Raw genomic sequence first — 25938 nt, 5'->3', positions numbered from 1 at the left:
TCGGCTCGTCTCGCAGGCACGCGGAACCGAACCGTCCCCCCCACTCCCTCGTTTCCACGCTCGGGTCGAAGCGTCGTGCTCGGTTCGGGTCCGCTCGTTCCTATCGTTCAACGAACCCGTCATCGCACGTTTTCTTTATCACCGTTGCATTTTTCGATCGATAGCTTTGCGTTACATTCTTCTTTTTATGCAAAAATTACACGCGCAGCAACCGTGCGTGACGAATAGTGTTTCATGTCATTCTTGCTGCAATGAGAAATTAAATTTTGGTGTTCCTGGTCCGCTTGTTCCCGTGTTCTACCGTTGGAAAAAAAGAGAGCAATGTTTTACGAAATTGGTGACTTAATTTGGCGTTTTTTTTATTTATATGACGTTACGTGCAGTTCAGCGAATCTTGGTTGAGCGTTTTCACGCGATGAAACAAGATGAGGTAATGTTGTGGGAATGTTTTCAGTGATTGCGGAGGTTGATTTTCGCGGTGTCACGCGATTGGTTGAAGCGTAAGAGCCTGGCGAATGGATCAATCAGGAGGCGTGATTTTTCCCGCCAGTTTGAAACGCGTGTCCTTGTTCCTGAAGCGCGAAAGATTACGTTTTAATTAATCACGGTGTCACGGGCATGATAGCAAGATTGTTTTCCTGCGGTAATTATAGGGACAAAAGGAGAAGCAACCGGCAAATTAACGTGGGAATCGTGATGAAAGATGCAGTGTGTTTCTTACGTCATTTAATTGACTTAATGTAACTTTCTAGAAGATCTTTTCTTAGAAGATTCTTGCGTCAACTCTCTGTTTCCAAAGCAATTTATTTATTTTCAACGTCGTATTCGTAAAAATTCGACTTCACACTGATTTTCAAAAAAATTCTCCAACTTTATTAACTTTGTTAAATTATTTTCTTTTATTCCAACGTTTTGAAATACGTGTTTTATGATGTAAAATAAATATTACATAATTCTTGCTAATTCAGTCTCATAAACAAAAAGAGTTGATAAAATTCTTCATATTTTAATAAATATTCAATCTGTTTTAATTCTTTTTCAAGTTCGTCAAATCTTATCAAAGTTTGTCATCGATAATTAATTAATGTCACGATAAGCTTCTCGAATTTCTGTGTAGGTAGTTTAATCGATCGTAAACCAGTTAAGTGTCATGGAAGTGTTAGTCGTGGAATTTAATTTCGTATCTCTGATAAAGATCGCCGGTATATCCGTCATTTTCAAGTTTCCTTAATTCCATTTAATTTTTAAATTAGCTTCTCTCCATGATCAATATTCAACCACCAAGTAGATTTCAAATTTTAGTTTAATAGTTGGACTTTATGCTTAATTTATATTATAGAAATAGATCTTCCTTTGCTGAATTAGAAATATAATCAGACGATAGAGAATTTAAATAATTACATCAAAACATAATACAAAATTAGATGAGTCTGCAACAGCCTCGACGGTCCGTTTAAGGATTGAAATGATCGGCATGCAACCTATATTTAAAACCGGAATTTCACGTTCTGAATTCACTTGAGAAGAGGATTTCCCATAAGATGTTAAAGAATCCGAGATTGTTGGAAATGGTTGCAGCTGCAATTGGTTGTTCGTACCAACCCATACCAAGCTTTCACGAAGAGATCCACTTTTGTAGACTAGTTTTATTGAATAACCAAAGAAAGAAAAGGAAAGGTCATTCTCTGTAATTAAGAAGAAAGTCTGATGGAATTGGCAAATCGAGCCCAATAACAGCTGCTGTTGAGCAAGCCGTTCGTCGCGTTAAACGATTGCCGGAAATGTTCGTTCAATTTTTACGACGTTCTTTTTATTGTCGCCAAGTATAAACGATGACTTTTTTTATTGTACGGCATGCAACGGTGTCGCAATAAAATGCTGCACGAACGACTGCATGAACTGGTTTGGCCAAAATCCCGAAGTTTCATCGTTTCTCATCATCGTTTCTCGAGCTCGGTTAACACGTAGCAAACCGCAGAAACATCGGATCCAGGTCGTGACATCGAAAACTGCATTTCGATCGGCTGTGTTCGCCTCTGTTCTCTGGTGACCCGAAAACCGCTGCCTAGACTTCAGACCGAGCATCTGCTTTTCCGCCACGGTAATCAGAATCGCCACTGTGCTCGTGACAGACAATTTCTTGCAGATATTATTTTCTTTTATTGAAAGGAGGATAAAATTTTTGTCTATCTATGACATTTAGGATGTTTAATTCTATGAAAGTAAAAATTAGGAACCTTGGAGAAATTTGGATTCCAAATTCACTAATTTAAAATGTTTAATTGTAAATTGCAAATTCCAAAATGTAATCGAAATTTTAATTTCCGTAAGATTAAACATTTTAAGTTAGTTAAATATTTCAAATTTCAATGCAATTCTGCGCGCATTGAAATATCTGAAATATTTAATTTTTTCAGGAATAGGAATTTAGAATTTTTTAATCTTACGAAAATTAGAATTTAGAGTTAGAAATTTGAAATTTAGAATTTTGTAACAGTTTAAATTCTTTGACAGTCGAAAACACTGAAATTCTTTTCTTAAAATTTAAATTCTTTTGACAATTTATTCTTTCTCAAAATATTGTCATAAGCAGTGTTGACTTTTGCTTCGAAAACTTTCATTATTGATTTTTTTTTTTCATATTTATATGAAAAATTTAACTTTGCACTTTGGTAAGATTGAACAAAGACACGGAATGTATTTTCCAAGGAAATTTATGGCCACAAGTACAGGGCTGATCAAGGTAAGAACTTTCCAAGAGGAGCTTACAAGTTGAATAGCCACAAAAGTAGTCTTCGACGTTTCGTTTAATGGCACGTTGAAGACTGAATTTTCTTCGAGATACGAAACATCAAGCCTTTTCTTCGAGTAATTTAGCCAGCGAGCTTTATTTTCATTAGAATAGCTTACCAAAATTTCTTTCTCAAATTAATTCTAGGTAGCTACAAAATGTTTTCATATACGCAGAACACTGTTAATCAGCTAGATCTGTAATTTGTGTCTAAATATATATCAATATTATTGCACATAGATGATTAGAATTAGAAAATATGATAACATAGTTTTCTAAAATTTCTTTCTCTGGTATCATCAATTATGAAATTTCTCCATATTTGCAGAAAATGAATTACATTTAACTAGTTAGATTCGTATTTTGTTTCTAGTATATTATAATATTTCAATCTAAATATATATAACACACACAATGGTAAATTTCTAGCTATTACATGCATATAGAAGATTAGAATTATTATTATGATAATATTTCAGTTTCTTAGAATTTCTTTCTCTAATCTGCAGCTGCAAAATTTCTCCACATTCGTAGAAAACATTTTCACCTAAGATTTACAATTTATATCTAAATATACATGGATAATGGTGAGTCTATAAATATAATTCTATATAAATGATCAGAGATTAGAACCGAGATATGACATTGCAATTAACAATAAGATGAAAATAACTGCAGTAAAACTTTGATTATCAGAACGTGATTTAATAGGTCGACTCTTTGAATAATGATAATTTCTGATTAGAATGATTGGGAAACATGGATAGAAACTGAAAGAAACTATAAAGTCTTCTGTTTAATATTAATATTTTTTTGATTTTTTTTAATCATGCTAAGAACAAGATCGTTCAATTATCTGAAAAAAAAAATTAAATCGTGCCATTAATATCTATAATGATTAGCCAGGACAATCTATTATATGTCATCATACTTGTGTCTCATCAAAAGATGACATTTTATTAAAAGCCTTTTCATGTTTTCACTCGTATCAAGAAACAAAATCGTTTCAACGAGTTTCGTAACTAGTTAGTTACTTTGATCAATTCAAAGTTGAATTTCTGCCAAGATTGCTGGCATAGCTCAATCGATTTGATTAAACTGAAATTAAAGTGTTTTAAACTCATTGTTTGAATTAATTTCGCAGTTTTAGTAATTGTTAATTTACACTGAAAAAGATGGTACTAATTCCACTATAATTTGCACATTTTCAACTGCACGATTCATCAAAAATTTTTACTAAAATCATTTGCACATTTTAAATAATATATTAGAAACCAAAAATCTAAATCCATTATTTTGACCATTCTTTTAGTTTCAATAGAGAAAATAACTTGAAGAACAACTTGCATTTTAACCAAAACTAAAACTGTATTATTTCAAAAACTTTTTTTTTAAAAATGATGATAATTCCACGAAAACCATTTGCACATTTCAAAGTAGTGCATCAAAAATTTTTAAAAGGATTGATAAATTAAACATAAATTTATGTCGAAATTCTTAACAAATCTTGTTGTCCTAATAACTGTCTGCAATGCAAATTAAAGGGAACAACGCTATTTGCACATTTCAAAAATTTCTACCACTTGTATAATTTAATTAATATCAAAATTAAAAATATCCAAGTTTTTTTAACTCAAATTTCACAAATTTCTTAACTCGAGTGAAAAAAAAAAGGAATAACGTCAATTCTACTGAAATTGTTACACATTTTAATCAGTATATGACCAAATCTTCTTAATTCCAGTGAGTATCAATTCAAAACAGAAACAACAACATTGCCATCATATTTAATAATCTTCATGTACAAACGAGTTTTAAATAAACGATTAAAAATAAAAAAAAAAAAGAAGAAGAAGACGAACCAAAATATTTTTCAACTCGCTTGTTAAGTCGACGCTATAATTTCTATTTCGGTGTTAATTGGGAAACCACAGGGCCATTGACCGGTACTCGCTAGTCGAAGAGAATGCTTAAAGATACTCTTAAGGACGGATCGTCAGAACGAAACACACAGAGGTTTTGCTAAAGGAGTAATTAAAATTACTGGTGTAGACAGGCGTCGTATGAACTGCAGTGACACGGGGACTGCATCTGAAAATAGTCCGGAGTAGTTCCAGACGGTGAGACGGTTTAAAATTGGCATAAAACTAGGCTACATTCCATCCGAACCTTCAGAAATGTTCTAAGCACATGCAATCATTGTGCAATACTCGCTCGTCGTTAACTTGCCACTTGAAAGTTTCATCGACCCATTTTCAAATTGCACTGTAAATACATAGGTGATCAGGATACCCTGATACATTTCTCAGTTGTTTAACTTTAAAAATTTCTGCTTAATTAAAAAATAAAACTTAAATTTCCACGGTATAAAAAAAGACTTTTCTACATATACATATATGCTATTTAAAAAAAAAAAAAAAAAACTATCCTATTTGATGAAATATAGAAAATTAAAAATTCTCATGTAACAAGTCTACTGTATTTCAATTTTTTTGAACTACACAAAATTATAAGCTCTCGATGGAGAAATAGTAAAAAAACAAAATTTTGAATAAAAGTCTGGTCTAGGAGAAAATTACAGATGAAACAGGTTCACTCTCGATGATTAAGAGCTAAATTACTCATCTACAAGTGACTCTCTTTACATGGTAAAAATCTTTCTAAAGCAATAATAAATAAGTAACGATCTACTTTTAAAATTAAGTTAATTACACGTTCTTTAACTCGCGAGGATCACGTAACAAACTAACAATAAATGGAACGACGGATGTAGAAATGAAAGAGCCATTGATATCGAGAAATGGAGATAGTGAGAGGACTTATTGTTAAAAGGCGTAATTTCTGAGCTTTATGGGTTTTGGTAGTTCCTTGGCGGCAGTGATTTTGTTTGATGGGATTTTTGGCATTTCCAGAACTGATGGTAGACTTTTGTCCTCTTGTGGATTCAGCCAACTCGTTCTGAAACCATAAAAGAAATGTAAATCACGTTTTAAAGCCCCTGGCTATGAGAAGTTTCAACAGTTTACGATATTTCTAGGTAAAATTCAAGGCTGTGAACGAATTTTAATTCCTTTAAAAGTTTTACATATCAACTTTTCTCAATAAGCATGATTTTTAAAGACATTTTAGATACATCTTCAAAAGTAGACTTTTTTTCTGTTTCTTTTACATACTATATATTATTCCAACGTTATAATTCCTTCAAACCTTTAAACTATACATTTTTTCAGTTTACGAATCTAGAAATCATTGAAGATATCAAATTTTTTATTTTAGAAAAATAAAATAATAATAAAATATATATTAATTTAATAAAATATAATTGGAATATATCAAGATCATTCTGAACAACTTTTTCCTATTTAAATAATAAATTTAAAAATTTAAAAAACGTAATGTTTATTTAAAGTTTATTTAAAGTTGTCGTTAGGAATCGGACATTTTATATTATAACTTAATAAACAATCTGAATACTCGTTGTAAAGATTGAAGCGTCTATTTACAAAATGAATCATTTTGTTCCAAGATGTTTTTATGACTTTGTGTAGCGAGTGGAAAAGTGAAGACACATTTCTTCTTGAGAATGCTATAAATTGTCAAAGCACGCAAAAATTTTTTCATGACTCTATTTGCTATAAGAATCTTTATTCATATCTCAGGAAATGTTAAAAATACGTGAAACCCTCAAATTATAATACACACTTATTCAATTATTAAAGGATGAAACTCTTCCAACAAGAAACAAAAATTATAATGATTTAACTGCGTCACTATATATACTATACTATATACTATACATATATGTATATAATACTATACTATACTATAATACTATACTATGTATATATATGTATATAATGCTATACTATAATATATATATGTATACAATACTATACTATCTCAAAGAAAAAAAGTCACCTCAGAGAAAAAAGATTCACCACTGAATTATAATAAAAAGAAACTTCTTGTTCATATTTTAGAAAATCTCAAAAACTCAATTTCAAATTTCGCAATATCCATATTTATCAAGAGAAAAAAGGATTGAACAAAATTAATAGAAAAAAAAGAAAGAAGAGAAATGAGGAAATCTTGTGAGATTACGTTTACAATAAAGTATAATTTATCTCATGTGTACATCGACTGAGATAAAGATCTTATCAAACGGTGACTATAGAGAGAATTTCGAAAACACTTTATCTATTGCAGATATCAACATACCAGGAAGACAATCGAGACAATTATGCAAAGAGAATAAAAAGCATATCTACCCGTTGCTGGAGATAGCTTCAATCTCTTCCGACAACGTGTCATCAGAGTCTTCAGCCGCGTCATCCCCTGTTACACCATCGAACGATTCATTTATCGTGTGATCCATTATCTCGACGTCTGTATCGTTCCGATTTCCATCGATAACCTGGTGATTCCTCACGGAAGTCTCGCTAAGGATTCCATCGATCAACGTCTCGTTGCTCGTTGTTTTGTGCCTCTGTTCGACGCTATAGCCCGTCTGATCCTCCACCATATCCGGATACCGATGCAACACGTTCTTTTCGTAATAATACTGACCAGGTTTCCTCACTCTGTTGTTACCTGCCTGGTGAGCCAACGGTCTCGGAATCTCGCTGGTAACTCGATTCTCTATCCGGTCGGTGTCACGTTCGCCTTCGCTCGATCCCGTCACAATTGTCACGCTGTGGATCCTCGATGGCTTGACAGTTTGATAAAAATTCCCCGGCTTGCTCGCTAGATGATCGCTAATCTGCTGCGCGGGCCTGTAAATAGGAGTCGAGTGAGACACTGTGTTACGAGATCCGTCAGACTCCTCGTCGCTCGTAACAGGTCTTGCAGAGGAACTTGTGTACACGGTGTTGGGATTGATGGTGCTTCCTTTGTTATTTAGGCTTGTGGCAGGTCTAATGGGAGACTCAGTTTGATAACTCGGGCCATAATCAATCTCTGTTGGCTCTCTATTTGCTTCTTGATGAGGTCTATAATGTTGATCATTTGTCAGTTGGTCAAAAGAAACGCTTGGCCAAGCGGTGGGTCTATTCGCAGAATCACTTGGATAAACTTGCTGGTTACTGGAAGGCCTGCCATAATTATTTTCAGAGTCCTTCTGATAATCTTGTTGCACGTTTGATGGTTTTGCATACCTGTTTAGATAATCTTGTCCATTACTGGAAGGTTTGCCATACTTATTTGGATAATCTTGCCGAGTACTAGAAGCATATTTGTCTTCAGTGTTTAACTGGTAATTCTGTGAATTCTCTGAATTATAGCCCAGCAAGTGGAGCTTGTTACTAGAAGCTTGTTGATTAATCAAAACTACAGGCCGATATTGAACTTTCTGCCAAATGTTTATTCTATCTCCTTGGTCGTTATTCCCCAACGAATCGTAAACAGGTTTCAATGATGCTTGATGACTCTGATGTTGTAAATCAGGCCGCAAACTCACATCAGATCCGTGACCCTGCGGTTTATAATTGACAATATAAGCGTTCACATCTTGAGGAGGCCTTCGAGTGGTCGTCTTTTGGAATGTGGTGTAATAAGTGTACAAAGTTGGCCGTGGACTCGATCCAGGTAAACTATCAAACACCACGTCGCTGTCGTACCCTGATCTGTATCCTTGGCTCAAAGGATTAGGATTGTTCGGATCTCTGAAAGCATACGGGACATAAATATCCTTGTTAAACATTGGACCACCTCCCAAAGGATGCGTTACTATTACAGGTCTCATTGGAGGAAAGGTTGGGACAGCCGTCTGTTGAGTTTGTTGGTTCAACGAAGGATTCACCATTATACTAGAGCCGTGGATAGCGTCGTTCAGAAACACAGGCGAATTAATGGCGTTATTCTGAACAATTATGGTTATATTGTCGGAAGGGCCGAGAGGTTTCTTCACGACGATCCTGTTTTGCTGGTGGACGTTCGTTTTTGGAGGATTCAAATTGTTAGCGCTTGAATTGACGGGAGTTGACGTGTTCTTCTTTATTTTGTCGAAGATTCCTATCCTCTTGAATCCCGGCGATCTCTCTGCCCAGAATTGTAAATCCAACTGGCCGATGACGGGATCGTTGCAAGACACACGTTGATTCTTCAGAGTGTCGTGCGTGAGGAACACAAACGGCTGAAGAGTCTCGACGTTGTCCATTGTTGCGCAAAGCACTTGAGCCAGAGTGACTCTTCTGATTTGTTGGAGCTGTCCAGGCGTGAAGCTGCCTTCTTGGCGGAAGTTCTCGTACCAAAATCTGTCGCCACGGCGTACGTTGCTGAATTGTTGTCCAATTATGCAGGCAAACGTCGGACCGACCAGGCCACCTCTCACTGACTTCTCCGCGAGTCCACCGGTAAACAAATCGATATCTTCGACCGACGAGTAGACCGATCGAAGTTTCGTTACCGCGGACGACGGCATGGATCTCTCTAGATCGTCGAAGTCCTTTATCGGCGACAGAGCGCACGGTTTCCTCCATCGTACGTACGGTGGAATCCCGTGGTCTCTGCCTCGTTGAACGTTGATGGATGCTAGGTCCATTCCGAAGGGGAACGACGGCGTTTGGAAAAGATGGTTGGTCAGTTCTTCGCTTATGTGCTCGTCTCTTTTTTGGGCGTGCTGGTTGATCAGACCCAGGATAAGACGGTCCACTGAACCTGCTGTTTCCAAGTTTGCTGGATTCGTGAACTCGTTGTGGATGGAGACGTCTAGACGAAGAGAAGAAATTCAGGCGGTTTTTTGGTATTCTATTTCACCCTTCGTCGCTCTCTCTCTCTCTCTCAGAGCTTCAAGTTTCAAGTTCCACGATTCTCTAAGATTCTGACTGGGACGTTACTTTGCACTTTTCGTTTTCTAGGATTCTGACTGTAAAGGTGTTTTTTAAAATTTAAAAGGTGCTTTTAAAATGATGGGGGGGTTTCGTGAATGCATGAGTTGCAAGATTTTACATTTCAGCGACCTCGTTAAGATTTTTTTCTAGGATTTTCTAATTGAGAACTAGAATACTAGAATTTTTACTATTAAAGTTCTAAAATTTTTGCGATTAAAGCTATTAAAAGAATTTAAAGTTATTGCTTAGAATTTTTACTATGAAAGTATTTAAAATTTTAAAGTCTTTAACTTATTAAAGTTATTAAATTCGAAAATTTTATGACATTAGAAGTTTAGTTGGTTAAGACTTTATTTCTGTGATAGTTTTGTAATTTTCGACTATTAAATTAGGAATATTTTAAATCCTAAATGTTGAAAATATTCCATGATTATGATTAAGATTCTGACCAATGAGATTTTATTTTATACTTCACAGCTCTTCCTATTGATCAAGATTTCTTACTATTAAAGTATTTCTTACTATAAAGTATTATATACTAAAGAGTTCTTTGTATTTTTTACATCATAATCCGTGATTTGCTAAAGCTCTAACTAATTAGAAGTAGAAATTCGTTTATTTGATAATTTTCCAAGCTTAATTTCACTTCGTTCTGATTTCCACAGCAGAAACTTCTGACTTTTTAAAGTAGAAACTTTTTAAATCTTAATTCCGAAATTCCTCAGTCATTTTTCAACAGTTCTGACCAAAATGTTCATTCTAGAATTCTTACTTATTAAAGTAGAGTACTGACTATTGAAAATTGGTTGATGATCGCTGGTAAACCGAACGAAGCTCTGTTGAACCAAAGAGTGACCAAAGCGATAGGCAGCCGTAGAAAATCCGTTCGCGATGGTTGGATCCACTGTTGGATCGTAACCCTCGTAATAGCCTTTCTTCAAAAGTTCAAGGCCGAATATTTTCATCACATCCTGACCTGGAACATTTCAATTTTAGTTTGCTTCATTATTATATTATTTCCCTTGGCATTGCTGAATTTCGTTATTTTTCATAGAGTAGTACATCAGTATAATAATAATAAGTAAATAAGTTCGATAACAAGTGGTCAATTAATAGTCTAATAATAAAAAAACAATCAAATCATAATTTCTCTTGGAAATTTTATACATTTCGAATGTGTATTTGCATGCCTCTTTTTAGAGTTTAACTATCTCTATACTGCAGTATTTAATATATATATATATATATATATATATATATATATATATATCTACTACAGTAAAGTTTGTAAAAAAAATATATATATATAAATATAACTATATAATACATATTACTATATAAAACTATATTACTATAGTAAATATTGCAAATATATATATATTATATAAATAATTATTATATAAATATAACTGTATAATATATATATATATATTTACTATATTTACTAAATTAAATTTTGCAAATATAAATATTACTATATAAACATAATATATATGTTTACTGTAGTAAATTTTGTAAATATATGTATATATTATTATATAAATATAACTGTATAATATATATATATATTTATTATATTTACTATATTAAATTTTGCAAATATAAATATTACTATATAAATATAATATATATAAATATAATATATATAAATATAATATATATATTTACTGTAGTAAATTTTGCAAATATATATTATTATATAAATATAACTGTATAATACATATATATACATAATTACTATATTTACTATATTAAATTTTGCAAATATATGTATATATTATTATATAATTATATATATATATATATTTAATATATTTACTATACTAAACTTTGCAAATATATATATTACTATATAAATATAATATATATATTTACTATCGTAAATATTTCAAATATATATATTATTATATAAATAAAACTATAATATATATATATATTTATTACATTTACTATATTAAATTTTGCAAATACAAATATTACTATATAAATATAATATATATATGTATTTGCTGTAATAAATTTTGCAAATATATATATTATTATATAAATATAACTGTATAATATATATATATATACACACATATTTACTATATTAAATTTTGCAAATATATGTATATATTATTATATAAATATATATATATTTAATATATTTACTATATTAAACTTTGCAAATATATATATTACTATATAATATATATATTTACTATAGTAAATTTTTCAAATATATATATTATTATATAAATATAACTATAATATATATATATATTTATTATATTTACTATATTAAATTTTGCAAATATAAATATTACTTTATAAATATAATATATATATATATACTGTAGTAAATTTTTCAAATATATATATTATTATATAAATATAACTGTATAATATATATATATATATATATATATATATATATATATTTACTATATTAAATTTTGCAAATATTACTATATAAATATAATATATATATTTACTATAGTAAATTTTGCGAAAATATATATATTACTATATAAATATAATATATACATTTACTATAGTAAGTTTTGCAAAATTCTCTTATATTTAGCAAATCTATCAAAATATTTAAACTATGAACTTTTCTATCAACATAAAGAAAAATTATATCCCAATGTATAAAACTAGCTGATCATCGTTGCGCTAATATCAGAGGAATCGGAAGAACCAAAGGAGGGGCGGAGGGGGTTCGAGCAAATTGGATCTCAATTTAAACGTTCAATTCACCAAGAACAATAGGCAGAAACTCCCTGTAGGTGATGTGCTGGACAATAGCGGCGACGATTCTCCGGGATTCTTGAAATAGTTTCTCGTCGCTCCAATGAGCATTCAACGCGGCAAGTTTCGTCGCGATTCTATTGTGGAGCCTCAAAAAAGCTACGTGAAGAGACGTGAGGGCAGGTTGCTCGCCGAGCCGGCCATCTCCAGCTCTGAAGCAGTTTGTGGACAATGACCCGCGTCTACAGAGATCGGAATCCAGTTTCGGTAGCACCGGCCTCTGCGTTTCAATCTTTCCGTATTGTAACAAACCTGCGGATATACAATGACATGGAGTTAGTAACACAGTTAAATAAAATGTAATACGACGTTGACCCGACGTTGTTTGGGAAAAATGACATTTCTTGGGCAATATAACTTATTTTTAAAATTCAACTTCCCTGAGATTCGAATAAACTCACCTTTATATTTGTATTCGAATAAACTTCGAGAAACTGAATTATCAAATTAATGAGTTTCAGAAGAATTCAGAATATTAAATATACGAAAGTAATTAACAAACAAATTTAAATTACAAAATTTCTAGGCTTCTTTATTAAATTTTAATTCAATCTAAATTCGATGAAAATTGAAAATGTCTCGAGATATCGTGAATCTTTCAAGAAGATACTGATTAATTGTACCTATATATCATAAATATGATAATCACAAATATCTTTCGAATGTAATTACGAAATGCGAGCTACTGCTCTGAAATTAATTCACGAATATTTTATAAATTATGTTTGTAACATTAGTCCTACCATTTCGAAATAATCGGAGAGCGTCGCTCTGAAATGCGTTGCTGCTGTATACCGTCGATGCATCCAGATAACTCGTCACCTGAGATAATTGCTCCCTGGAGCCGAATTCGCAGTTTTCTTTCGGCGCTGAACCGCTCCGAACGAATTCTAAACATCTGACGCCCAAAGGGCCGAAGAAACTGTCCTCCGTGCTCACTGATATTGGTAAACACTCCGGATGCTGCGCAGACAGTGGATATTTTATTTCCACAGAAACGTGCGAATGAAGGGAAATTGAGTTATAAGGGTAGTTATGTATGTACGTACCGTGAATTCCGGCGGCTGGAAGTCGGAGCCAAATTTCAGACAACATTGCGGTACAGTGCCATTAAATCCTCTGCTTTGTCCGGTCGCTAAACAGAATACGAGATGAAAAGATTTTTGTGTTGATGGTGCTCGGTAATGACGATCAGGATAATTGAAATTCACGGTGGTTCATAATAAAGGATATCCTAGTCTCCTTCCAAGGAGTAATTTCTCTTTTTTTGTTGGGAAGAATCTTTTAGTGCGTGAGAATTTACATACTTATTAAATCTATCGATTGTAATATATGTAATACATGTATAAATACATGTATAATATATAAATATATAAATATATATATATATATATATATATATATATATATGTATATGTATATGTATTTATGAATATAAATATGTATATGAAAATATAAATATAAGATAAAATATAAGTATAATAATTTCTAGAATGTGAATTCTTAAATTATAAAAATTCGCATATTAGAAAAATAGAATATTAGATTTACAGAAATTTATAATTACAAATTTAAGACATTAATCCTTCCTTGAAACTTTTACTATAATTTACTGTAAAATTTTAAAACAATAATAAATAATAAAATAACAGTCTACTATAATTTACTAAAACTTTAAAACAATAATAAATAATAAAATAACAATATACTACAATTTACTAAAACTTTAAAACAAGAACAAACAATAAAATAACAATATACTATAATTTACTAAAATTTTAAAACAATAATAAATAATAAAATAACAATATACTATAATTTATTAAAACTTTAACAAACAATAAAATAACAATATACTATAATTTACTACAATTTTAAAACAATAATAAATAATAAAATAACAATATACTATAATTTACTAAAATTTTAAAACAATGATAAATAATAAAATAACAATATATTGTAATTTACTAAAATTTCAAAATAATAATAAATACTAAAATAACAATATGCTGTAATTTACTAAAATTTTAAAATAATAATAAATAATAAAATAACAAGATAAAAGTTTGCACGAAATATTCTTTATTAATTCTCATTGAAGAAGAACATTAAATTTATAAAATTCTACAATTAAAACTACAAAACTATCTAAAATTATAAAAAAAATTGTTAAAAATTCACACTTATTAAATCATGATTAATAAACGAAACGAGAACATTCTTTATTAATTTTTACAAAATGAGAAGTGACTAAAAATTCATACCTGTCAGATCATGATCGACAAACTGCCCCCACTGCATCAGCATGTGAGTAACAGATTCCAAAGGAATATCTTTGTCCACGTGAATGACTGTGCTCACGAGTCTAGCGCTGGGAAGTGGTCTTCCTGTGACCGATTTCCTGATACTTTGAATGCCATCGTCGTAAACCGGAGGCAACAATCTGACAGACATTTATCAAATTCATTAATCAAAATCAAAATTTATGTTATACGTGCTATCAAAATCGTTAAATCTAAAAATTTTGACTTGTCCATTTGCAGTGGACTGTACGTTATTATAAATACTTCAATTTCTTGAAATTGAAGTGGAAGGTAAATATAATGTATAATATAATATATTATATATATAATGTATAATATATTTACCTTCCACTTCAATTTTAAGATAAGATTATATTATATACTATATATTGAAGTGGAAGGTATATATACATATAGGTATATAATACAGTGAAAGTAAATATAATAATGTATAATATAATATATTAATATTATATTATACTATATAATTGTTATACTATAATTAGTTATACTATATTATACTATACTATATTGGTTATACTATATTATACTATATTGAAGTGGAACGTATATATATACATATAGGTATATAATAAATTGAAGGTAAATAATGAATAATATATTGAAGGTAATAATATATAATATAACATATATATATATAAAAAATAATTGTTATATTGTAATACTATTATATAAAATATAATATAATATATATATTACATATAATAATATATATAATACAATAATAATATACAATAATGCTCAAAAAATACTAAAAGAATCTTTGGAATCTCTTCTTACAGTTGCAATATGAAAAAGAAAAGAAAATAGCAAGTAAAGTTGTTGGCCCTTAATGGATCAAATCTGAAATGATGTCACAGATATTCTGTCGTGATAACACATCATGTTCATCGCGTTATTTGTTTAAATCACCTTTGCATGGCGGACATGGCAGAGCCCCACCACAGATGCTGCAAGTTATTGCAACTTCCGTCAGACGTTCTGTATCGCAAACTAGCCGCTGGACAGTTCGGAACTCCTCTGTTTGGGCAGTTACGTCGAAGTGGATTGCTTTGACTGCGACGAGACAGAAGCGAGTCCGCCGGAGTATTTGGGAATCTTGAAAAGCGAACGAGCCGGGAACGAAATTTTCAGATTAAATAAGAGTGGAAAGTTGCGAAGCGAGGGGCGAGTACACTTACTTCCTTCTGAACATCGTGGCACCTTGGAGAACCGCGTAGCCATACTTCGCCAGTGTTCTTGCTTCTTCCGTTTGGTCGTTGAAGACTGCCAGGTGCCTCGCAGGATTGTCCGAGTCGAGGTAAAGGCCTGTTCAAATTCAGTTGCAAGGTGAATTTAACGTTGAAATTTTCTATCTTGCAATTCTCCAAGAGAATTGTTCATTTGAAGACGAAATAAATTAGGTAATTCATTTAAATTGTATTTTCTATTGTGTTAACTTAAGAATGCCCAAATATTTTGTGCACAATAGTGTACATATGTATATGCAAAGGTCATTTTAGTCTCATTGTAATAATAAAAAGTGAAGTTAAGTTGGTCAATTTTACTTTTTATTATTAACTATAAGTTTTGTATAATCTTCTTATTGCAAGTGATGTTAAGACAGGAATATAGTATTTAGAAATATAGAGTAATTGAAGAATGAATATAATATTTAGAAATATCATGGACATTTGAGTAATTGAAACTAATATTGACAACTTTTTATTACTGCGAAACTTGTTCTTTTCATTGCCCACAATAAGGAATTCATTTCAATTTATACAACAATTATATCTACATATAAATCAGAAATTAAATTGACGGTATACATTTTTTGTTATTATAGTGAGGACATAACTGAAATACACTAATAATAACTTATAATAACTAATAATAACTTAATCATCGTTAATATTGAAATATACAAAGAATAAATATACATAATGGAAACACTTTGGATAATTAAAACCTAATTTTCTATGATTCTCTTTTTTACTTTAGACGTTTTACATATGTTTTCATAATGCATTCTGTGTTTAAAAATTTTATAATTTTTTTATCAGGTAGTTAGAGGTAATTTGGAGTTAGGTAAAATACTTGATTAATAGGTATTATTTTTAAATAATTTAATATTAATTAGCATTTATAAAATATTATATTGGTATTTTTAAAATACTAATATGAGTGAATAAAATGATAAATTATAGTTTAATCTATTATTTAAATTATGGAATTTTTAATTTTTGGTTGTTTATTAAAAATTTTATAATTGAGTATTAGATAAAATATTTGATAAGTAGGTATTATGTTTAAAATAATTTAACATTAATTAGCATTTTTAAAATACTAATATAAATGAATAAAATGATAAATTATAATTTAATCTATTATTTAAATTAAAGAATTTCTAATTTTTCGTTTTCAAAAATTTTATAATTGAGTATTAGATAAAATATTTGACATATGATTAGTAGGTATTATGTTTAAAATAATTTAACATTAATTAGCATTTTTAAAATACTAATATAAATGAATAAAATGATAAATTATAATTTAATCTATTATTTAAATTAAAGAATTTCTAATTTTTCGTTATCAAAAATTTTATAATTGAGTATTAGACAAAATATTTGATTAGTAAGTATTATGTTTAAAATAATTTAATATTAATCATCATTTTTAAAATACTATTGGTACTTTTAAAATACCAATATAAACGAATAAAATGATAAATTATAATTTAATCTATCATTTAAATTACAGAGTTTCTAATTTTTCGTTGTTTATCAAAAATTTTATAATCGAGTATTAAATGAAATATTATTAGGTATTCTTTGTAAAACAATTTATACTAATTAACATAGGATTGAATTAATTTATATGTATATATACACATAAATAAACGAATAACGATTCGTGACATTTTAAAATTCTCTATAAACATATAAAGTTTAATTTACATCACAGTTTAATAACTACATACAACAGCATCAGTTTCGCGGCTAATACTTCAATCGAGACAATCGTTACCTAAAAAAGAAAGAACACTCAAGAGAGAACTCACCCATTGAGTAAAGCATCGGTTCCTTAATATTGTACAAATGCCTCATGGCAGCGAGCCCAAAATTAGCCGCCTCCAACAAGTCCTTCTCGTCCGGTTCGCCTTTACCACCATCGTAGCCGGCGTCATAGTTCTTTCTTTCCATCGGAACCACCTCGTCCTTTCTATTACTCTCCGTGGTTGTCCTCGGAGGAACACCTCCCTTGGGATTTCTCTGCAGATATTTCTCCTCGTCCTCTTCTCTCTCTGACGGCCCCGAGTTGCTCCCTCGAACGTCCCCCAGCCTCGAAAATCGATCCTCATCGTCGATTGCCTGCTTCCCGAGATCCTCCGGGACTTCTCGATCCTCCGCCGGCCGGAACAACCTTCGCACGTAAAGTAAAACTCGCTCGTATTCGCTTGGATCCTCGGGAATAAATAAAGTTTCTATCGGCTCGGGATCATCTCGGTTCGACTCGTCGTGGTACGTGGAGTCGTTTGTTGGCCGAACAGCTGAAGATAGTTTTGCGTCGGACGATCGAGGAGTTTCATAGCTCGTGGCTGACTTTGATAGACCGGAGGAGAGAAGAACGAGGAGGACGCTGGAAAATAATAAAATTAAACAGAGACTCGACTGTATATATTGCGTCCGATGTATTTGACTTTCGTCGAATCGAAATTAGAAACGAGATTCTGTATAATGTACCACACTTCTGTATTATGTGTCTCTATATATTTCTATATACTTATATATATTATATATTTTTATATATTTATATTATGTGTTTGTATGAAATATCCAATCCAGAAACTGGTAAGATAATATATTATGGTAAATAATTGTCACTTTATGACTTTCTTTTCATAATATGATATAGAGAAAAATAATTGTTACCTTATGACTTTTTTTTTCACAATATAATATAGAGTAGAATAATTGTTACCTTATGACCTTTTTTTCACAATGTGATATAGAGAAAAATAATTGTTACCTTATGACTCTTTTTCACAATATAATATAGAGAAGAATAATTGTTATTTTATGACTTTTTTTCATAATATGATATAGAGAAAAATAATTGTTACCTTATGACTTTTCTTTTACCATATAATATAAAGAAAAATAATTATTACCTTATGACCTTTTTTTCGCAATATAATATAGAGAAAAATAATTGTTACCTTATGACTCTTTTTCACAATATAATATAGAGAAGAATAATTGTTACTTTATGACTCTTTTTCACAATCTAATATAGAGAAAAATAATTGTTACCTTATGACTTTTTTTCACAATATAATATAAAGTAGAATAATTGTTACCTTATGACCTTTTTTTCACAATATAATATAGAGAAAAATAATTGTTACCTTATGACTCTTTTTCACAATATAACATAGAGAAAAATAATTGTTACTTTATGACTTTTTTTCATAATATGATATAGAGAAAAATAATTGTTATCTTATGACTTTTTTTTCACAATATAATATAGAGAAAAATAATTGTTACCTTATGACTCTTTTTCACAATATAATATAGAGAAAAATAATTGTTACCTTATGACTTTTTTTCCATAATATAATACAGAGAAAAATAATTGTTACCTTATGACTTTTTTTTCATAATATGATATAGAGAAGAATAATTGTTACCTTATGATTTTTTTTCATAATATGATATAGAGAAAAATAATTGTTACCTTATGACTTTTTTTCCATAATATAATACAGAGAAAAATAATTGTTACCTTATGACTGTTTTTTCACAATATAATATAGAGAAGAATAATTGTTACCTTATGACTTTTTTTCATAATATGATATAGAGAAAAATAATTGTTACCTTATGACTTTTCTTCATAATATAATAATTAGTTCATAATACTGTTAAGTACATAATATAATATTATTTATAATATTTATAAATTTAACACTTATAAATTTAACAAATAGGCTGCGGATTTTTATATAAATTTATATTTTATACAGGCATGCATATTTAACAAAAATTTCGCTTCCCCTTATATAATCTTTAAACGTAAAATTTATAATTTATAAATTACCTCGTGTTTTGTACAGATTTCTACACCCTCGTAAAATTATATAAAGGTAAAATAAAGGTAAAATTTATAATTTATAAATAAAGGTAAAATTTATAATTTACAAATTATAAATTTTATCTTTCAATGAAGGTAAAATTTATAATTTATAAATTACCTCGTGTTTTATACAGATTTCTACACCCTCGTAAAGTTGTATATCGTTTTATAATTAATAAACGCTGATCGAAGAAGATAACGAATCAGGATAATTATCTGCAACAGTCTGATTCACTGCGAAGCGGCGTTCAATTTCGCATTTTCTCGACCGTGACATTAACTTTCTCACGGGGCAAATGCGCACAAAAGCGCGGATCGTGAATGGTATTTTCTGGCACGCGTTGAATACCGTTTGCCGGAGCACGTGCGCATTTGCATTCCAGCGTTGTTTGCCGCATTTAATTGCACCGATCGCGGTAGACCGATTGACTCCCGATCGAATGATACCGGTGTTGTCCATTCTGTTTCCAATCGCCTCGTCATTCCCGTCACGGGTGAAATCGAACTGGATCATCGATCACCGACGCGTACGTAATATGCAAATACCCGTTAGTAGAGTTATTCTGGTCAATTACTCGACGAGAATGCGAGAATACCGAGTGACGAACAAGCGAGAAATGGACTTTCTTCGTGGACGGTCGCAGGGTCGACGACGTGTTGGGTCGTTTTGAAAGTTTGTAAAGGAATTTGATGACTAACGCGACGAGGATTGATTTAAATTTGAAATGCGAGGATTATTAGAGTTAGGAGATCCTGTTATTGTATATCACGTACATGATTTATGATGACCTGTTTAATAAAATTTTACAATGTACCGAAAACTTAGAGAAAGAGTTGCATTTTTGTATTTTTATATAAGTTGTAATTTTATATATTTTATATGTTGTAATATGTTATAGTATGTTATATTTTTATATATTTTATATGTTATACTATGTTATAGTATGTCATATTTTTATATATTTTATATGTTATAATATGTTATAGTATATTATATTTTTATATATTTTATATGTTACAATATGTTATAATATGTTATACTATGTTATATTTTTATATATTTTATATGTTACAATATCGTATATGTTATATTTTTATATGTTATAATATGTTATACTATGTTCTGTTTTCATATGTTATAATTTTATGTTATTCTATATGTTATAGTATGTTATATTTTTATGTGTTTCATATATTTAAATTTCATATATTTTATATATTTTGTATATTATAATACGTTATACTTTTATATATTCTATATATTATAATATGTTATAGTATGCTATAGTTTTATATGTTATAATTTTATATATTTTATATATTATAATACATTATATATTTCATATATTTTATATATTATAATACGTATATTTTTATATATTACAGTTTTATATATTTTATATGTAATAGTATGTTATATCTTTATATGTTATAATTTTATATATACTTTTGTATCATTATATGTGTATTATGTATATATTATATTTGTCAAATACAGTGTATATTAATTTGAAATACTGTTAGTGCCTAACTCTAACAATTTCCGATGTCAACAATGATCTTTTCTACTCTCTTTCTCTTTAAATCAAAAATTTTTCAAAATAATAGAATATTTCGCTTTAAATTCTTGTTTTAAAATTGTTTAGTTTTAATTGTATTCAAAGCCCTGATTCTAATTTTATAATATTGGCTATAATTGAATTAATAATTATGACAAATTATTGCTGTCTTTTCACATTTACAAAGTAAAAGAAGTTTCACAATAATTGATTAGAAAGCATACTTGTCACTTGTATTTAAATCTGAAATAGAAAAAAAAAAGAACTATTAAAATTACAAAAACTCGATATTATAAAACTTTTTATTTCACTTTAACAAATCTTTGATTATCGACCTTAACAAGTTTAATAATTTTTGTATTCCAATATAAATCTAAAAATTTCGTCTAAAAGATCTACAGATCGATGTTAAAATATTAAATAATTGAATGTTCATAATGTTCATAATGTTTCCTTGTTTGGTCGTGCATGAAGATCATAGAATGTATAAATAGACAACATACAACTCTAATTATTGAAAATTGGGAACGAGGAACTCAACAGAGCCATGACAAACAAAACGAAAATAAAACAATCGTTAATAAAAAAAGAAAATTCATTCAACTAAATTTCAATGGAGCTAACTAAAATAAAATGAAATATTTGTGTTCGTCAATAAAGAGAAAAAAATATGTCAAGCCGCTTCGAATGTCGTGAGACATTTAATTAACTTTCAATAATTATCCCTAAGCAAGCAATGAGATCAGAAATATGGGTCGAACAAAGAGTAGAGCTTGGAACTAGAAATGACGGAAATGTAATGGAATGTAATCGAGGTTAACGTGTAAAGTATCGAACAGCGTCGATGATTAGTTCAAACGCCGATAATAACGAGGCGAAATACCAGGCACTATGACCAGGTAACACAAATCTTTATTTGGAATGTGGAGAGACATAACGGGACTGTCGATTGTAAGATGTTGAAGAACACAAAACGATAACGTATTTTCCTTGTTTACTGATCGTACGAGCACATGTTGTCCTTCAATATACAACCAACAGGTTCATCGAACGCGATAAGGAACAGGTTCCACTAAATTAAAGTGGAATTCTAATAAAAATATATATCACGGTAATACAAGATGGAACAAGAATTTCCAAGTGATCCAATAAACTCAAGAAGAGGGGAAATTTTGAGAAACAACTGTCAAGATGAGATATTTAACAATATCTCGCTATGTTGATCATTGATTAATCAAAGGCAAGGTTTATTTCTTTTTAATGAAATCACTTCTAGCTGGAAAGTATTTATTAAGATAATTGCAAGTATATAAATAATTCTAAACGAAAGAGAAAGAAGAACAAGGCTATTAATTAAAGAAGCAACAATTCTCAAACACTGCTTATTAGACAAACTATTAATTAATCACGTTTTATTAAAAACGTATTTGTTTTTAATAAAAGTACCATTCATTAATTAATTGAACACCAAAACGTATTTTCTTCAATTTGAAAGTATTATTTTTCCTTCAGAAGCCTGCTTCTGTAATATATATATAATTGTAATTGAAGAAGCAACAATTTTCAAAAGTCACTTGAAGCCTTCACTACTTTATTACATTGATGTAATAGGCTATGTGTCAATTAAATATCAAATGTATTTACTTTTAGTCAAAATTACTTCTAATTTCGAAAATTACTCCCAACTATTTTTCCTTTACAAAAAAATATTTTTATATTATTCATTAAGCATAGTGTAATTTTAATTAATGATTAAGTATTTAAGTGTAAATAAAATTTGACGATTAATTGTTCAAAAGTCTGGATATTAGTATCAGATGTAAATAAAAAGTTCATTATTAGTAAATTAATAAATTTAATATTATGATAAATACTTAATATTAATAAACTTAATATTATAATAAATATTTAATATTAATAAACTTAATATTATAATAAATATTTAATATTAATAAATTTAATATTATGATAAATATTAATATTTATATATATTAATAAATTTAATATTATAATAAATATTTAATATTTATATATATTAATAAATATTTATTATTAATAAAGAGTTAAGTACTTAAATGTCAGTATAATTTTACATTAATTGCAAAGTTACATTTTCATTACTGTTAAAAGTTAATAATTGCACCTACCAATCATTAATAATTAATGAATACGAAATTAAAGCAATTTACAGTTCGTAATTAACCATAATTAATATTTAGTTAATTGATATGCGTTCAATTACAATTTCCAGACGTCTATTTATACAATCAACATTACAAATGCAAATTTAGTTTATTTGTTCAATCAATAACCGTAACATTACACTGACACTTGAATGCGCGACTTTCCCTCACATGTTCCCGCTAACACGTATCAACTCTAAACTGTAGTGAAGTCAACAAGCAAAGCAATTTGCCACGAATAAATTCGAATAAAAAGCGTGGAAACTCACAAAGCAGAAGAACGCATGTCAAGATGAATCGCCGTGACAGTGAACATTGACCGAGATCACGCTTCTACCCTCCCTCAAAATCCAAGAGGCGCGCAGGAGGTGTCCTCCGTGATACGTGGCCTTCGCGAGGACGGTTCACCAAGTACTAAGCCTCGTGGAGGCCGATCGACCGGTCTTATCCCCGAACAAGGACGCAGGAGACTATTTTGTCTTTTTTTTTTTTTTTTTCTTTTTTTCACCGTATCGCTCGATCGTACACCTTTTTCTCGGATTTTTACTGTTATTCAGGCTCCCCCCTCCGCCCACACGGGGGCATCGCCATTCGCTTCGATTTCGACCAAGTGTTTTCGTGATCCACTGCCGACAGATCATCACGAATCCTCTTTCCATGGTACACGTCGTAATCACAGCTGCTCGAATAGAAGTGGAAAGGACGAAGCGTCGCGTCTGAACCGCGAATCAACAGCCTCGGGGAGGCAATCGTGCTCGATTCCAGATAGGAACGATCATTTGGAGAAATGATCTGTGGTAATTTCTGGCCAATCTTTAATCTTTGCTCACGGTGATTCTCACTATTTTCTAGGTACAATTTACCGATTAACGAAGATTTATCGGAGCCAAGGTGAGATGAACGTCGTTGTAAATGTTATGACGTTCAATTTTAAGTTTATTCATCGATTGACAAATGATGTTATTGATTTTGTTCAATTTTGATTTGAATTTCACGTACTTGCACGAGATCGATAATTGATGAACATCGTTGTAAATGTTATGACGTTCAATTTTAAGTTTATTCATCGATTGACAAATGATGTTATTGATTTTGTTCAATTTTGATTTGAATTTCACGTACTTGCACGAGATCGATAATTGATGAACATCGTTGTTAATGTTATGATGACGTTCAATTTTAAGTTTATTCATCGATTGACAAATGATGTTATTGATTTTCTTCAATTTTAATTTGAATTTCACGTACTTGCACGAGATCGATAATTGATGAACATCGTTGTTAATGTTAGGACGTTCAATTTTACATTTATTCATCGATTAACAAATGATGTTATTGATTTTGTTCAATTTTGATTTTAACTGTACGAGATCGATAGATCGAATAAATCGATGAATGGCATTTTTTTTTTGTATATTTAGCTTCCATTTATTTGTACAGGATCGATAGATGAGAGGCGAGATGGATCACTGATAAATAGTGTTATTGAATGTTAATTTTTATTTTGACTTCGATTATTTATTTATTTATACGGGATAAAAATATGTGTAATGCACCTAGAAATTAATTATTTAGGAAACATAAGCAAAAGTGAGTGGAATACAAGTAAGCAGACGTAGAAAATCGGTAAAGGCAAATTTAGATATGAGAAATAAAAAAAAAAAAGAGAAATTAATTAATTAAGTAATGAAATTGAGTTTAGTAATTCAGTATGTAAGAAAAGCAAAGAATAAATCTCTTGATTGTTAAGTAAATTAGCATGCATATAAATTCGAGAAAAAGTACTGATGGTACTAATCAGTGCTAAGGTTGCTAATGAAAGATATTTTTCGTTAAAATAGACAAATTGTAGAGAATTTATCGAATTTTATTTTGTCATTTCCTCGATATTGTTTCAAATCAGTCGTTTGGATCTTTTGCTTTTCAAAAGTGGTACTGCACAAGAGATTATCCTAACTCTTCACTTGTTGTTATTCAACATATTTTTTTAGTTTTAATTAAAAATATCTTTATTACTTTCACTTCATTTCTTCAAATTAATTACCGTTCTCGTTAAAACGTAGTTAGTTAAAAAAATATCTTTCGCTTCGTTTCGTTATATAAGTAATTAAAATACTTTTTCACTGTCTGATGTTTCACAGATTTTTGAAACTATTAAATTTCATGTACACCACAGGCCAAAAGTTTGGAGCAACTGTTGCTAAATATGATCAAAAATTAATCTTTCAATTGCACTCGTGATTGCAGTAATTAGCATTTGAATTAATTGAAAAATTTGTATTATGTAATTCAATTGCAATTCACAATTAAATTACAATGTAATTAAAGTAG

At 29.9% G+C, this 25938-nt stretch overlaps 1 protein-coding gene across 1 annotated transcript; it reads right to left on the bottom strand.

The window, feature by feature from the left end:
* Positions 1-5251: 5251 nt before the first annotated feature.
* On the bottom strand, positions 5252-24472 carry LOC122532123. Its single transcript, XM_043660633.1, has 11 exons — positions 23877-24472; positions 17788-18365; positions 15923-16049; positions 15654-15839; positions 14682-14860; positions 13464-13549; positions 13158-13377; positions 12364-12666; positions 10412-10594; positions 7060-9496; positions 5252-5749 (listed from the first exon to the last, which is right to left on the bottom strand). Exons 1-11 carry the CDS (start codon positions 23921-23923, stop codon positions 5617-5619), a joined length of 4479 nt encoding a protein of 1492 aa, XP_043516568.1. The 5' UTR covers positions 23924-24472; the 3' UTR covers positions 5252-5616.
* Between the last annotated feature and the right edge of the window lie 1466 nt (positions 24473-25938).

The sequence above is a fragment of the Frieseomelitta varia genome, unplaced genomic scaffold (genome assembly GCF_011392965.1).
Source record: "Frieseomelitta varia isolate USP_RPSP 00005682 unplaced genomic scaffold, Fvar_1.2 scaffold_436, whole genome shotgun sequence".
NCBI classification, from domain to species: Eukaryota; Metazoa; Arthropoda; class Insecta; order Hymenoptera; family Apidae; genus Frieseomelitta; species Frieseomelitta varia.
This window is presented reverse-complemented; position numbering and strand designations above follow the sequence as displayed.

Excerpts from the sequence above, each read along its gene's own strand:
- LOC122532123 (XM_043660633.1), bottom strand. The coding sequence starts at position 23,923 with ATGTTCACTGTCACGGCGATTCATCTTGACATGCGTTCTTCTGCTTT. Across the intron at positions 14,861-15,653 it reads GCCATGTCCGCCATGCAAAG|ATTGTTGCCTCCGGTTTACG; the intron begins GTGATTTAAACA and ends AATGTCTGTCAG. Across the intron at positions 13,378-13,463 it reads TCCAGCCGCCGGAATTCACG|CATCCGGAGTGTTTACCAAT; the intron begins GTACGTACATAC and ends CTGTCTGCGCAG.